We start from the raw sequence: 15,003 nt of genomic DNA on the forward strand, positions 1-15,003 counted from the left end.
GTTCTGTCATTTGAAGGATTTCTAGTAAACTGAAGAGATGTCAGTAGACAACATGTTACTAGAAAAAAAAGTCAAAATTAAGCAAAAATATATTTATAGAGACTTGTGGTGCTTAAGAATGAGGAAAGCAGAGAATTACTTTAAATTTACAATATTTATTGATTAGTTATTCAAGTACAGTGAGCATCATATTGTACAGAAGACTGCTGTATCATGTTCTGAGTGATGAAATAAAAAACAGGTCTAATTATCTCTTATTACCTTTCAGAAAGGTGCCATCATTACATTCCGTGTCTTCATTATGAATATACAGTGAATTGAAAACGTAGTGTGCACAGTTACATGACTAAACAACACATATGGAAACTGATATTTACATTTTCCTTTTTCCCTACAGTTTTTTGCCATCCTTAAACTACTTCTCATACAGCATGACAGAAATCTTTAAAAAAAAAAAAAAAGAGAGAGAAAGACAAAGAATGGATTTTCCTTATCCGGTTCCCCATATTCAGTTTATCAATAAGCACAAGTAACACACATGACAAGGAGGGGAGCCGTGTAAACAATAGAGCTGTGAGTTGATGTCCACACTGACAGACAGACAGACAGACAGACAGACACTGGGATGTGCATGTTAGGACTCTACTCTTCATCTAAAGTGTTTCAGTGCTTTTCAGTATTCTTACTTCATTTGGAAAAAGGAAAAAATACAAAAAGGAGCAATATAAAAGCAATATCTTATAAAAAATGTACACAAAATTCCACTGCAATACCAACAGGAAAATGATTTCAAGCCCTACTCCCACTCCTGCACCCCTCTCTGGCACGTCCTTCATATTTTCTTCACTCCACAGCCCTCTGTCTCACTCCTCAGTTAGCTATGACCGGAGGGTTCATATTCACAATCACTTGGACGACAAAGTCCTTCTGGATCTTGGCATCTTGCAGACGGGTCTTGTCAGTCAGGAGCTTCCCGGAAAAGAACCACCTCTGGCGGGTCACGTCTATTTCTTCCTGCTCTTCCAACTGCTTCTTGAGCTCAGCGATGGAGTCCGCCATGCTGGCTGTCAGACGCACATCCTTCCCTGAGAAAACCACCAGGCATAAACAGAGTTGACACAGATTTCGGAACGAGCTGTGAGACACTAAAAAGCCATGAATTATACATCGGTCTCCAGCCTAGATGAGACAAGATGCCATGAAATGTCATATGCAAGGGGAGAGCTGCATAACATGTTGTTCTTTCGAGTTAAATGTCATATTCTACTTACATTGCAGGTCATCCTGAGTGATTCTTACCTGTCGACAATCGCACCCGCAGCTGGAACTCTTGTCTGCACGGAGGGGCCTGAGCTTGTTTTTGTGTGGATTCAGAAACCTTGCTCTCACTGCACGTTTCAGTGATGAGGTTGACAGGCGGGGCTAAAGTGTAGGCTGGGAGCTGGTAGCGGTTGCCCAGTTCATCATAACTCTCTGTGAGAGAGCCTGCGGAGGGAGACATGACCTAGATAAACCACAGTTTTCCAACAACCTTTCTATCAAGAACAGCAAAAACTATAACCCTGATACACATCGACCTTCTCTGCTCCCAACCATTGTGAATAAACCAGAGGCGTTCATATGTACATAGCATTTACTTGCATCACATTTACATGAACAACACCAGTGTCCTCAAACTGGTAAAATAGCTAAAACAACAGCAGGTGCAGTAAATTTGTGCGGACAGGGAGTAACTCTGTCAGGGCTTTCTGTGCACCAATCCGTTCACAGTGGTCACGCAGCACTGCGACTATTATGTAACTATTACAGCAGTAATCTCTGAACAACTGATGCATGGGATTCTGCAAACTGTCCTTTGACATTTTGAGAATTATTACAGTGAGTGATGTATTTGTGCTGGAACTTTTACGACATCTACAGCTTACAACTGAAAGCTGAATGAAGCACATTTACATATCTGAGAGAGGGCACGTGCGTGCGCTTAAGTGCATGCGGGTGTTTTCATACCGTGCGGTAGAGTGATGCAGGCTCCATCCACTATAGCCTGTGCTAGCTCCAGGTCATTGCACTCTGCAGCCAGCGCTGCTGCTCTGAGTGCATCCCAGATCTCTTTCCGTCCATCAAAGGCCGGAGCCGTGTCCCAAAACTCATCCCTCTTACTCCTCAGCTGGCCCTCCGTCATCGGGTACTCGCTCTTCCACTTTGGACGCTCCTTCTTGAGGGGCTCGTTGCGTCCTGACAGAAAAGAGAAGGCCGTGTTCAATCTGATCTTAAGACTGACCTCAGAAACATCAGGGCAATGCTCTGCTCGACGGTCATGTAAACAACTTTTTCAAAGGGTGCCAGGAGCTACATTTGCAGTAACTTTTTGCAGTTAGTTTATCCTAATGATATAATGGCTGAAGCTAAAGGGGATTATAAGGCAGTAAAACCAAGTATCTGGTAGTGAAGATCTGAGAAACCTACTTAGTGTGTAGACTGGTCAGCTTAGGTCACAACCCGTTGTGTAATTCAAATGTGTTACTAATATACTGCCCAAAGTAGAGCCACTTCTGGCAAACCTTCTCTAACTTTACTGTTATAACTTACTGTTGTAACTTTATGTTCACTTGGTCACGTAAACACCAGTGAGGTCAGACAAAGACAAAACGGCTCATCTTAAGTCAGCATCTGATAAATAGATTTGGTAACAGGTCTTGAAAATGCACACGTCTTCACCCCCTTGCAACTATGACACTCAACACAATTTCATCTGCGATATAGAACTAAAGTAAAGCCAATTTGATTAATTTTATACTTTCCACAATCGCATGTATACATCCGCTTTACCAGCATACCAAGAAAGTCCATTTGATTCACCGAGGGAGGAAAATCAAAGTGATTATTTTTAGTGTTGTGGATTACTGCAGTGGCTAGTAACACATACATGTGTACTGACAGGCACACACAAACACACACACACGCACACACACACCAGTGGATTATGGGCAGTAATCAGGTTCCACATAACAGGATTTATCTGCTCCTATCCCATAAGGCATTGGGAGGAGAGATGAGCACTCTTTGGCCAGTGGAAGCCAGCAAAAACACTCTGTGATGAAGTCTAAACTACGAGCGCATGGAAAAACAAACACATAGCTTCAACAAATTCATTATCACATGATCGTGTTCCTGAAATGTACAACATTTTTCTGTCTTATATCTAATGCAAAATGTCTCATACCAAGAACAAATGTCCGTGTTTACTGTTTACTAAGTTGGACATGAGGTGCCATCCCATCATACAATATGCACAGATTGATGTGATTTTCTATTAAAAATGCAGACCACAAAATAATGATGAATGTGATACCATGACATTATACCTGCATATGCATGAAGAACGCATTTTATAATTTACATTTTATGCATAAGTTTAAATATCCAAATCCATAATTACAATATAGCTGACTCTGAAGGAGGTAACTACTATAAAAAATATAGCCAGTTTTGCCCTGATCCAGGGTCTGTGACATTATGTTGCTTCCCTTGCACAAACATGGCTTTTAAACTTTCTTATCTTCTTTTGTTCCCGTGGACAGGCAGCTGCAACGTTGCTGTTAACCTGGCAGCCAAACGAATGCAAATATTATGGTCGTCTGGAATCCTAACAAGCAACCTGACTGACAGGAAGGTACACTGAGATAATTGCAAGGTCTTCCTGATCTGTTGTCATGACAAATGAATCTAAGAAGCGTGCACACAACAGCTGCAGAAAAACAACTGTCAAGCCTGAGCATCCTGAAACACAGTCAGAGACCAAAACCCAAAAGGCATTCTTAGGTTTTTACTAGAACACAACATGACCGTAGGTGGGTTTGGTTTGTTGCTCACTAGAATGAGGCGAATGTAATCAGTGACAACAACCTGCATGACATGGGGAATGTTTTACCCACTTTGCTGCTGTAGAGAGTCAGCGAGGCTGACTGACTGGGAGCAGTGGAGAGCGCGTGTCCTCAGAGATCAGCTCTGACAGCGTGTCGTCAGCTGTAAGCCTACGGCAGCTACCTGGAACCTAAGCTTAGACATTTCAATTGAAGCCAGTGGATCAAGTTGTTTTTTTCCTCGAGCCTAAGCATTCCTAGTGGATGGAAAAACTACCTACTGATTCAGTTTCTGTTATGTCAATGAAAGTGGTATTTTTGGGGCCATTACCAATCCTGCATTTCTATACACAATACTAACTTAAAAAGCATCATTAGCAGTAATAGTGCTAAATAGTATTTAGCATGGTACATGAAAAACAGCACTGCTGGAAAACACATTAACTAAATATGAGCATTGCAACCCTAACTGAATTAAATCAGTCTCACAACTCCATCATCAGTGAACCTCTCCATGAATGCAGGGGTCTCAGTAAGGGGCAGAAACATAAATGCTATCAATTATATTGTTTTGACCTCTTGCTATTTGTTTTTCATGCATTTTTTTAGCCATTTTACTTAATGCTCGTCATTTGTCCCTTCTCATTTTCTGTACGCATTGTTATACAAACGCACCTTGACACAATAACAACAGCATTAACAGAACAGACAATCTTGAGTTCAATACACGAAACCCTTGGAGACAAATTATGGCACAACACAGTGAGCGGCAAAAACATGAAAATATGAAAATATTTCTCTCATCCTGCATAAAAATCTTTACTTACTCTTCAGCAAAATCCTAAAGGGTGTGTTTGGAGCGTGATGGTAGTTGTATTCTCTGGAGTTTGGTACTCCCATAGCTGTTCTGTCTGAGGTTTGACCGCTCAGTTTAAAGTCTGCATTAACAAGCTCCAGATGCCGACCCCGAGGAAGAGGACTGACCTGCTGTGTCCAACCAGCTCGCTGCAACAATTGACAACCACTTGCTCTACTTTGCCACGATGTGCAGACTCAGACTGAGAGCTCAGTTAACAGTCGTGACACTTCCCCAGTTGCTTAAAAGTGACAACAATCCCTCCACTTATATCCCTTCTAATAACAAACCCTGTACAACCCCAAAATACCACAAGATCAATTCATGGAATGAGTTTCAGTTTAGAGGGAGAGTAAGTTGAGTGTCCAAGGTAGGAGGTAACTTCTTTACACAAGTGGCTTAATCCTATCAGCTCTATTTAGAGACAGGACAGGAATACCCAAAGGCAACATGCTAAACCTATTAACAGACAATAAACCCTTGTCAGTCTGTTTGAAGGAGAAGCTACCGTACTTCTGTGAACTGCCTCCCACAGGTGATTGTTTTTCTTGACAGAGGCTATGCTATTTATATGAATGAACGCAAATCTGTCTCTTGGATACTGCATTTTCCACGACTAACACTCAGGCACTTCATCACAAAAGCCTTTTGCGTTTGCACCTCACAGAAGCAGTATGTCTACGTCTAGTGTACGGGCATGATCTGAGAAGCCTGTCTTGCAGGTAAACCTCCTCTCTCTCTGCCCATGTAAATGTATTTCGCAGCAGGTCGACACAAGGCAAATCATGCACCAAGTAGGCCGAACTAATATGAAAACTCTCCGCGCAGGCTGCTGCTCAATACATAATGCATGACAACCCAGCTGAGCGCACAGCTGCCTTTTTTCCGCAAGGAATGGATTGACCGGTGTTTATATAAAACACTGTCCTGTCAGGGCAGGTCCCCAGCACAGATTAGACACATGACTAAGCCTTGACGCCTGAGACAGTAAGCTCCCAGACAGAGAATGACGTGCATGCAACAGGGATGTAGCGAGGCCTCCAACCTGCATATTATCATAAATGCATGAATTGTTAAGGCTTCATCTGACTCGTGCTATATATGTATGTACATCCCGTTGCACTGTCCTGTGCAGCGAGTAACATGGTGAAAATCACTGTTGTACTGGTCCTTACAATGTTTCCTGATATATTTACATGTCTGATTTATTGCCACAGTCATCTCATTTGTAACAGCACACACACACACGCACAGTTTACACTCACTCAGCATGCAAAAATAAGTGTATAAAAAATGCTTTATTTCCAGTTTCTGGTTTAAGAACACCATGGCTGATGCTTAAAGTACTTCTGCTAAATCCAGTCCAACATACAGTCCAGTGGGTTCCAGCTTCTTACCTCCACGTTTTTTGCTCCTTGTCGAGCTTCTGGCACTCCCTTGTCCATCCATCCTACTCCTCCCCACACAGCCTCCCATCACTGTCCCTATACATTCCACACCAAGGAGAAAAATCATCAGTCTATCCACACATTCAACACATATTCAGGTCCGAATGCTTTAACATGCAAATGATCGTGTCGGACAGACAAACAGTTAACGATGGTGTCAAATTATGTGCCATAAATGAAAAGCATGATCAGGGAATAATGACAGCTCAGCACTCCTTGTTCCTGTGAGGTCAGACGAGCTGCGATGTTTACGTCACGTGTACTGCCAGCTGACGGGGACACGCGCCTGAACCTCATGCCACCATCGCTCTGATTTTCCATTCACATATTAAAAAATACATGTTATCTATCACATTTATGTTGCCTGTTTGTAATTTATACCTCCAACGGGATTTGATTCATTTGCAGTCTTATTAGTAACAGGCCTTTTGCTATATCTTTTTTTTTTAATGCTGTGATTCATTTTGCCTACCGGAAATCCAGTCTGCTAAATTATGCATCCGTCTGCAGTTTGCTTGCCACATCCGAACTTGCTCCCAAGTGAAGTTATCACTGGATCCTGTCGCGATGATCAGCAGAAGATGCGAGTCAGCAGGTTGACAGACACAGGCTGGGAGCAGCGTGTCCGTGCAGGGCTGGCGGGCTGGAGAACAGTCTGGCCCTGCAGAGCCTCCGGGAAATCTCAGCAGCTTCTCCCCAAAAACCTGCACTCAATATCCGTGTTCCCCCAGAATCATAATGGATGGAGCTCACCCGTACAAGCCGTTTGCGCTGATCTAGAATTAAATCCTTATCAGTCTGCACGCATGCGCATCTTAGATCAATTGGTGGACCCTGCGTCAAGCTCAGTAGAATAAGAGCGGAAACTGAGAAATGATCCCTCCAGAATAAAACGGCAGATTGGAAATAATTAACAATTCCAGTTTCAGAACATTACGATGCGATGAGAAACAACATAACTGCAATATTGTCCAAGAAATGCACATAATACATACATTTTTAAGTCAAGTTCGTGGTGTAATGTGATGTATTAGTTGTAAAGCACTTTGAACTGCAATTCTTGTATGAAAGGTGCGATACAAATAAAATGTCATTATTTGCATACGTTAATAGGGTTTTAATCTGAAAGGAAAGCGGAAGTTTATGTTGTTTTGTTAGTACTATACATGTCATCTGACGCTTGCCCACAGCCAACGTGCAGTTCAGCCTTTTTTATTATTTATTTAATGTGACATTTGCAGTAAAACTGCAAATTGGGTAGTTTTCTTAAAAAAATGCAAATGTTGAGTGACACGTCTCAAACAGTTATTATTTAGCTATTTAAACAGCCTGATACACTGAAAATATGTCAGTTCAAGAAGATTATTTTGTATGTCGCTTAAATAAAGTGAACTTGTTTATGTTCAAATGTACATTTGCATCCCAGTATGAGAGAAATCCCATCTGTTTAATGCTGACAAACTATAATTAACTTTATGTATAAAGCCTATCCATTGTCTACGTGTATTTATAGTACATGCAGGTAAGGGTAAAAACAAAAACACCTCACAATATAAATAGCTTCAGGAATCTCATAGTAGGACTACCATTTGCATTTGGTCGAAGTTTAGAAGTTCTGAAGTGTGTTTGGTGAAATACTTTTCTAGTTAGTAACAGAAATCTTGAAGCATTAAAATCGAAATAGTGTAAAACACCAACGGACCAAAGCACCAACTGGAAATGGTCAAAATAAATTAAAGTATGCAATCAGAATACTACTATTGAAATTATGTTGTTTCCTTATTATGATCAATGACTTTTATTCTCCTATTATAATTCACAGCTTCTGACCAAACCCTGACATGTTGAGCACTGACATCTGCTGGAAGACAGAATATTGGCAGGTATATGTGTGTGTGTGTGTGTGTGTGTGTGTAGCCTGTTTTAGACAGAGTGGGAGGGTCTGATGAGCAGTGGCTGGATGAAAAACAGCCTGAAAACTGTTACTATGCCTTAATCTCTTCTGTCTTTATCAGACACCCCCTTTCAACCGCATTCACTCTTTTAACTGACAAAATCACATCCATTTTTTAATAGTCTGCTTATCAAAGGCATTAAATGCAAAAATGAACTTCAGGCCCCTGGAATACTTTCATGTAAGCCAGATTTTTCTCAAACTAGAGGGACAACTTTTGTGTCTCCTCTAGGTCATTTGCTTTCATCTTTGTGCATTTCCACTATCGCAGCTGCTTAGTTCTGATGTAACATAATCATATGAATCTGCAGATCAAATCTGGTAGGCATTTCAGTTAATCCTCCCCTACAAGCAACATGTCTCTGGGTCTGTCTGCGTAAACAACACAGTGACGTAACACTGGAGCTGCTCAGTATTGTAAAGTGACCCTGGGGCAAAAACACTGAATACCATAATTGACAGTGAAATAAGAAGAGTGAACATTTATACCTTTCAAAAAGAGTCTGAGTTAAAAAAAATGCAATCTGTGCATGTATCTGCGATGTGCATCTTTAGTAATAAATGAATACTCAGTGTGAGCAATTGTTTAAAAAAAACAATTTATAAAGATTTATTAACTTAACAGGTACAAAATACAGATAAATAATAACATTACCACTGTACTGCTGTTTTCCATGAAAGTTCATTTCAAATGCTAATATTGGACTGGAGTGTGCAGCTGGAATAGTGAGGTTGAGGCGTTGGGAGGGACAATTATGTCCCAAATTTTAGAGTTTTTTCAGAACTAGCAGAGATAGATTACTTAAAAAAATGTTATTCTAAAGGAACTTCAGTCCAATAATATGTCAGTCAGTACATGTGATTTATAAAAATATCAAACCCATTATTAGCTCAGAGTCAAGTAAGACCTGTTTTTAATACTAACTAAAACCCAGCAGAGAACAAACCATCCAAAATGTAGACTGTCGAAGCATGAGCAATGTCACACCACGTTTTTGAGGTATTGGAGGTTGATATGACCCCATTTCTTTAGCTGTACGGAGCCACCATGCTTGGATCCTCTCAGCCAACCAGATCAAATGACCAGAGCAGGTTGGCCACAGCAAATGTTGCAGAAATTAGGCTACATGTATGCCTCAGTAGTCCGTCATACAGGTATTAAGTCCTTTTTAACTGGGAAGACATCCCATGTCAAACCATTGCCATGTGGGGTGTGTCCAGAGGGAAGGAGAACGCGTGTCACCCAGTGACTAGAGACAAAACATAAAAGAAAACAGGGATTACCAGAAGTGCAAGGCAGCTTTGATCATATATGATAAAAGTTGCCTTAACAGAAAATCATTCTGAACATCAGAGAACCACACCTTTTCTTCTCCACGCCAAAGAAGACTTTCCAGTTATTCAGCCTGCCATAGTTATAAGGGTTTCTGTACACCTGGCAGAGCCATTAAAGAAGAAAAGGGACCAATTAAAAGGCAACTGTCATTTAATTGAGAGTTTCATCATAATCTCCCTTAATTTATCACAACTTTAATTATTCCATTTGAAATATTTAACATGCTCACCTTTCCTCGTTTTGCCATTCGCTTTGTTTCTTTGCTGTTAATGTGTCTCTCTATGCTGGTCTCTCCTCTGGAGATGAGAACGGCGTGCCAAAGAGTCAGGGCTCCCAGAGCCACTCCCACTGTGCTAAAAAACACAAAACACATTTTGTTTGACCCGCAGCCAAGATAATAGAAGACAGCCACCATGTCCCAATTCTATACTGACAGCTCATGTCATATAAATTATAGTACACAGTGATATGGAAGGCCAGCCAGGAAAATTGCAGACTACAAAAACCACCTGCTGTTTAACCCTGAGATGCCGACATAACAGACTTACACCAAACAGCCTACGTCTAGGTTCTACAATAAAAGGCTACAGAGTTGGAATAAGCTTAGAGAAGACACAGAACCAGATACTGAATGAAGCAGTGAGACAGGTCCATTACATCACTGAAGCTTTGAATAAAGAGGCTGACAATTTACTCCAGATACTGAAATCACATCTGTCTGATGCAGTCTCAGAGAAGGTCACTGATTTAATTGAGAACACAACTATCTCAACACCAAAAGCAGGGAAAGACAGACACGGAAATTCCAAAACCTCCAGTTTTCCCAGAACAACTGACCTGGAGGCAAAAGATAATTCCACACTGGATGAAATACACAACAGACTGGTGAAGAACCTGTTAGACAGGGACCTTACCCAACCAGATCAAACCAGAAGAGGTTTGAATATGGTTGAACTGTGCCATCACACCACAGCTTTTACCAATAGAATCACCGATATATCACAGCAATAGAATCAGTCATAAGGAAAAATAGCTTAACAGGAACTGAGGCAGAATATCTCAGGTTGAAGTTATCGACCACCTTTTCCAATACAAAGACGTTCCCTTCCAACCTCACCATGCAGGACAGTGACACTGAGTAAGGATCTGAACGTCACCATCCTGACAGCAGATGCACAGTGGTCCTAGCACAGCAGGGTCACCACGCCACTGAGTGAAACTTACATATGTAACGCTGAGGTGAAGAAAAAGACAACAGAATGTCTGCAGCTAGAGAAAGAAATACCATCACTGTAAACAATACCATTGTCTGCATCCTGGAGAAGCCATCCCCGGCCTGTACCAAGACCCCAAGATCTTCGAAGAAGGAACCCCCCTCAGGCCCCTTATCAGCAACATCAACTTAGTTACTTTAAACATTTCAAAACACATCTACCACATTAGCCCCCTCATTTGGCAACACGCCTCATATTCAAAAATCTATGGACTTTGTAAACAAGGTTCAAGGATTGAAACTGGACCCAGATGAAACTACAATGTCTCATGATGTGACTGCATTGTTAACATGCATCCTAACTATGGAGGTGGAGGAAACCATAAGGAAAAAAAATGCTACAAGACAACAACCATAACAATAAAACCAACCTCAGCCAGATCAGATTTGCAAACTGCTGTACCTCTGTCTGAACACCAACTATTTCCAGTACAACAGGGGGGTTTACAGACAGAAGTATGGCTCTGCCATGGGCTCACCGGTATCTCCCACTGTGGCTAACCTCTACATGGGCAGAGAGGACAGATGCCTGAACTCCTTCCAAGGATATTTAACATCTATTCACATTGGGCCTCGTGCCAGCTCCCACACCTGTCATTTACACTTGGCCTCAGGTGACTCTAATGAATCTAATGCCTGCCAGGAGCACTAACAAACCAGGTGGCTTCAATGACCTTGATAACAACCCCACTGAGGTTATATGCCTGGGACTCCCCACCAGTTAGTTAGAACTGAAGAAGCCCCTTGGATGAGAGGTGAAACCTTTCCTAGTATTTACAACCAAGTCTAGTTGCCCTATATTCATCCCTCCTTGGATAACTATGACTTTTTTTGTTCCTCTTCTTGGAGCAGTTTTACCACAATTTGTTATTTTTGCAGGTGTACGCTCCTTACTTTCCTTTGTGCATTGCATTGAGGGACAATAGTGTCCATCAACAGCACATTCAAAAAGTGTATGCATACTCTTAACTGTGAGCATACTTAATTTTGTCACTTTTCTAGTGTGAACACGCTACATATGCAAAACCTGCTTTGAACCGGCTGGCATGGTTGTACATATGACAAGTGACAACATGAAATGCATTTCTTACCTGGTCAGCACCCACATGTAGATGATGCTCTTATGAATCATCTTATCCTTAAAGGTGTATGGTGGTGCAGGTGTCTGATAGCTGGTCTAAAAAGAGCAAATATTATATAAATAACAGATAATAAATACACATAAGCTTAAGCATGTCATTGCATGCATACTTTTGAAACTATACCTGGCCTGGGGGGAGAAGCCCTATAAGTAGTCCCATCCCTGTTACTGGTACACCTGGCTTGTCCATGTCCAAATGCTTAAAGCGCTAATGGAACAGCCCGCAAACACGAACCCAAGTGTTAAAGACAGAAACAAGGCAGTGTCAGTCAGAAACAGTTAAGCCCCGCCAAGAGACACCAAGCATTGAGGAAACATAAGAGACAAAACCTAACAAGCAGGCCAGCAGTAGTATAATACAGCAGCTTGAGAGTCTCACCTCAAGAGCATTGTATGCACCCAGGAACAAGTTTCTGCCACTGATGCTACAGTAGACACAGCCCAAGGTCATGAAGAGGCAGAAAGAGAAGAAGTAACGGTGGTTAAAGTGACCCACGCAGTTATTCAACCAGGCTGAGATGCTGACATTAAGGAAAAGCACCATTTCTTCACAGTCACACTGTCATTTCTGATTCTATTTCACGTAAACAGAAAAGGATACGACAATGATGGTCCATCTTCAGAATGCAACTGCAAAGGAAAAGCAAAATATTCAGTCTGATACTTATACAAACAACTATTCAAGGTTAACAGGCACCCAACAGCCTGCCACCAAAAACCAGACCGGCCCACTGTAAGTCCATTATATTCCACTAAACATATGACAGGGTCTTGGTCGACCAAGACATTTTATTCAGGTAGGTATTTTATGTCTAGAAATAAACCAAATTAATAGTCACATCTCTAACATCAAAATCATCTGTTTTCATCTGCAGGGAGTAGCAATACTGGAGAAACAAATGTATGATAAAAAAAGGAATCCTACAGGTTAATTAAGAATTTATGTAGTTAAGGACAGCTCTTTTACTAACCATCATTAACTGTGTTAGGATGTCCAAAGTTTGAAATTCTACAGCACTAAGCATTTTTACTACCTCAACAACTTAGCTTTGGTGGTCATAACATATAGACAGTCCAAATAGACAGGCAGCAAAACACCTGATACTCCAATCACAAACCAGGTGGCTATTACAGAAGTACAGAGGAAAAACAACTTTGACTCACCTGTTACAGATACCACAGTGGTGTGTTCTTGCTGGTTTGGGCATGATGCATTTTTTGCAGACTGCCACAAATGGACTGTCATTTTTTTCCTGATTAAAAGAAGACATTTGTGTTGCACTACTAAAGTCTAGATTAGTAAAGTTATTTGTGGTACTGCAGAAAAGTGTAGCTGACATCTTACTGTAGGGGGGTACCCAGGGGAGGTCTTGGTGGCCTTGTAGTAATGGAAAGCTATCATGATGAGGTTCCAATGTCCATAACATACGTGCCAAGCAATCCACGGAGGGGAGTAAGTGTTGAGGATCAGAGGCAGGAGGACCAGATAGGCTATCACCACGATGGAGCTGGTCAGCGTCACCACAAGAAAAACAAACACCTGCCAGAAATAGAGAGCTTTCTTCAAAGAAAAACTCATAAACTCCGTCTGACTAGTTACAGAAAACAAACAAACACTCACCGTGCCAAACCAGCGGGTGACATAATCCACAGTCCAAAACACTGGCTCAAAGATTGAGTCAAAAACCACATCCGAGTCCGTGAGGGAGTTAAAGTAAAGAGACTGCACCAGCACGCTCACGTAAGCCCATATTTCCCTAATCCACAAAGGCAGTCTGCTCTTTCCTCTCCTGGTACACGCCCGTAACCGCACACAGCGCAGCAGGTGGAGCACTGAGTTGGGACACCACCGCATCCTGCATCTGTGATAGGAACGCACCTTCAAAGGCAATAAAGAAATAATGAACAATAGACCCTCACAGCTAAAAATAGCTGTAACAAGTTGTAACCCCAATTGCATGTATAATACATCCATCTACAACAAAAAGGAAGAGAAGGTAATTTCGACTGACAATCCAGTGTAAGGCTGCAATCAACAGCTATTTTTAATATTGCATGATCTAAATAGTTAGCATAATTTAGCAAAATCTGCTAAATATTTTCTGGATAAATCAATTCATTGTTTGGTCTATAATATGCAAAAATATGTTAATGTAAAAACAGTCCAAAGCTACCATTCGTATTAAATTCACTATCACTTAAACACAGAAATGCAGCATTTCCTTACAAACTGTAAGTTGCAAACAGACAGTGTTTGGTATTTTATCTTGAAAGGTGACAACAAACCAATAATTCATCGATTATCAGAGCAGTTGCCTGTTCATTTTCTGTGGATCGACTAATCATTTCAGATCTAATCCAGTGCATTATATCAAACTTACCCAACGCTGAATTTGGGAGCCAGTCATGTTAGATGTTTTGGCAGCTGACTCTATAACTCGCCACATCAATCTGTGCCAACTAACACTTCAACTTCACCCGCTGCGGCCGCAATTTCTACACTTGCAAGAGCATCCGTTGGTGAGTAAAGCAGAAATATAAACGAGTGTCAAAAAGAGCTGGCTGCTTAAGACATATGCTAAACGTCAACCCTTGCTGTGCTGCATTCCAGACAGGGTGGAGTCTGGGTGGAGGTTTTTACCTGAAGTGTGAGGGGCAGTGGTCTGGACTGGAGCAGACTTCTGTCAGCAGCAGTATTTAGATTCACCCCATCAGGTAATGTCAGGCTATTCGCCGACCATTACGAGGCAAGTTAACTAAACTGTCGCCTTATGAAAACCCGAACATTTCATTTGTTTTGACAGTCTAATACAATCCTAATGCTTCCAAATCCCTTTTGTTTGGATGTCATTCAGTGTTTTCCTATTCAAAAGCCCGACGCTGTGCGCTGCGTTTTCATATGTAATAATATTTCAGATTTAATTTAGGGCATACTCACTGTTCTACAAGGGCAAGAAACCTGCCGAAATCACCCTTCCCGTCGGCATTGTCAAAAGGTGGGCAAAAACGGAATTATTGCCACATATCAGCAGCAGAAAAGCAGGATCAGAGATCTTCTGTGACAGTTAACAGATCTGAATCCTGATCCGGACTGAGTGCGCATGCGCAATAACGGCGGCGAATGGCACCATG

At 41.5% G+C, this 15,003-nt stretch overlaps 2 protein-coding genes across 5 annotated transcripts; both read right to left on the minus strand.

Annotated features, from left to right (window-relative positions):
- Positions 1-189: 189 nt before the first annotated feature.
- On the minus strand, positions 190-6,851 carry ubtd1a (ubiquitin domain containing 1a). Of its 2 annotated transcripts, XM_041947877.1 has the most exons (5): positions 6,640-6,851; positions 6,117-6,203; positions 2,008-2,235; positions 1,300-1,485; positions 190-1,085 (listed from the first exon to the last, which is right to left on the minus strand). In XM_041947877.1, the coding sequence occupies exons 1-5, from the start codon at positions 6,689-6,691 to the stop codon at positions 871-873; spliced, it is 768 nt and encodes a 255-aa protein (XP_041803811.1). In that variant the 5' UTR covers positions 6,692-6,851; the 3' UTR covers positions 190-870. The 2 variants fall into 2 exon arrangements, with proteins under 2 accessions (XP_041803811.1, XP_041803812.1); XM_041947878.1 differs by lacking the exons at positions 6,117-6,203; positions 6,640-6,851 and adding an exon at positions 4,691-4,948.
- Positions 6,852-8,748: 1,897 nt separating this feature from the next.
- On the minus strand, positions 8,749-14,944 carry zdhhc16a (zinc finger DHHC-type palmitoyltransferase 16a). 3 transcript variants are annotated; one of them, XM_041947412.1, is made up of 11 exons: positions 14,810-14,944; positions 13,493-13,750; positions 13,217-13,411; positions 13,036-13,124; positions 12,473-12,501; positions 12,251-12,384; positions 11,996-12,079; positions 11,822-11,907; positions 9,687-9,810; positions 9,486-9,556; positions 8,749-9,371 (listed from the first exon to the last, which is right to left on the minus strand). In XM_041947412.1, exons 2-11 carry the CDS (start codon positions 13,724-13,726, stop codon positions 9,269-9,271), a joined length of 1,149 nt encoding a protein of 382 aa, XP_041803346.1. In that variant the 5' UTR covers positions 13,727-13,750; positions 14,810-14,944; the 3' UTR covers positions 8,749-9,268. The 3 variants fall into 3 exon arrangements, with proteins under 3 accessions (XP_041803346.1, XP_041803344.1, XP_041803345.1); XM_041947410.1 differs by lacking the exon at positions 14,810-14,944 and adding an exon at positions 14,253-14,773; XM_041947411.1 differs by lacking the exons at positions 11,996-12,079; positions 14,810-14,944 and adding an exon at positions 14,253-14,772.
- Positions 14,945-15,003: the final 59 nt, after the last annotated feature.

This window comes from Chelmon rostratus, chromosome 11 (assembly GCF_017976325.1).
Source record: "Chelmon rostratus isolate fCheRos1 chromosome 11, fCheRos1.pri, whole genome shotgun sequence".
In the NCBI taxonomy this organism is placed as follows: domain Eukaryota; kingdom Metazoa; phylum Chordata; class Actinopteri; order Chaetodontiformes; family Chaetodontidae; genus Chelmon; species Chelmon rostratus.

Coding starts and splice junctions, on each gene's coding strand:
- zdhhc16a (XM_041947410.1), bottom strand. CDS start 14,318: ATGTGGCGAGTTATAGAGTCAGCTGCCAAAACATCTAACATGACTGGC. Junction 13,751..14,252: donor GCTCCCAAATTCAGCGTTGG/GTAAGTTTGATA, acceptor TTGCCTTTGAAG/GTGCGTTCCTATCACAGATG. Junction 9,557..9,686: donor GAATGGCAAAACGAGGAAAG/GTGAGCATGTTA, acceptor TGGCTCTGCCAG/GTGTACAGAAACCCTTATAA.
- ubtd1a (XM_041947877.1), bottom strand. CDS start 6,691: ATGTGGCAAGCAAACTGCAGACGGATGCATAATTTAGCAGACTGGATT. Junction 6,204..6,639: donor TTTAGCAGACTGGATTTCCG/GTAGGCAAAATG, acceptor TGGAATGTATAG/GGACAGTGATGGGAGGCTGT. Junction 2,236..6,116: donor AAGGAGCAAAAAACGTGGAG/GTAAGAAGCTGG, acceptor CTTTTCTGTCAG/GACGCAACGAGCCCCTCAAG.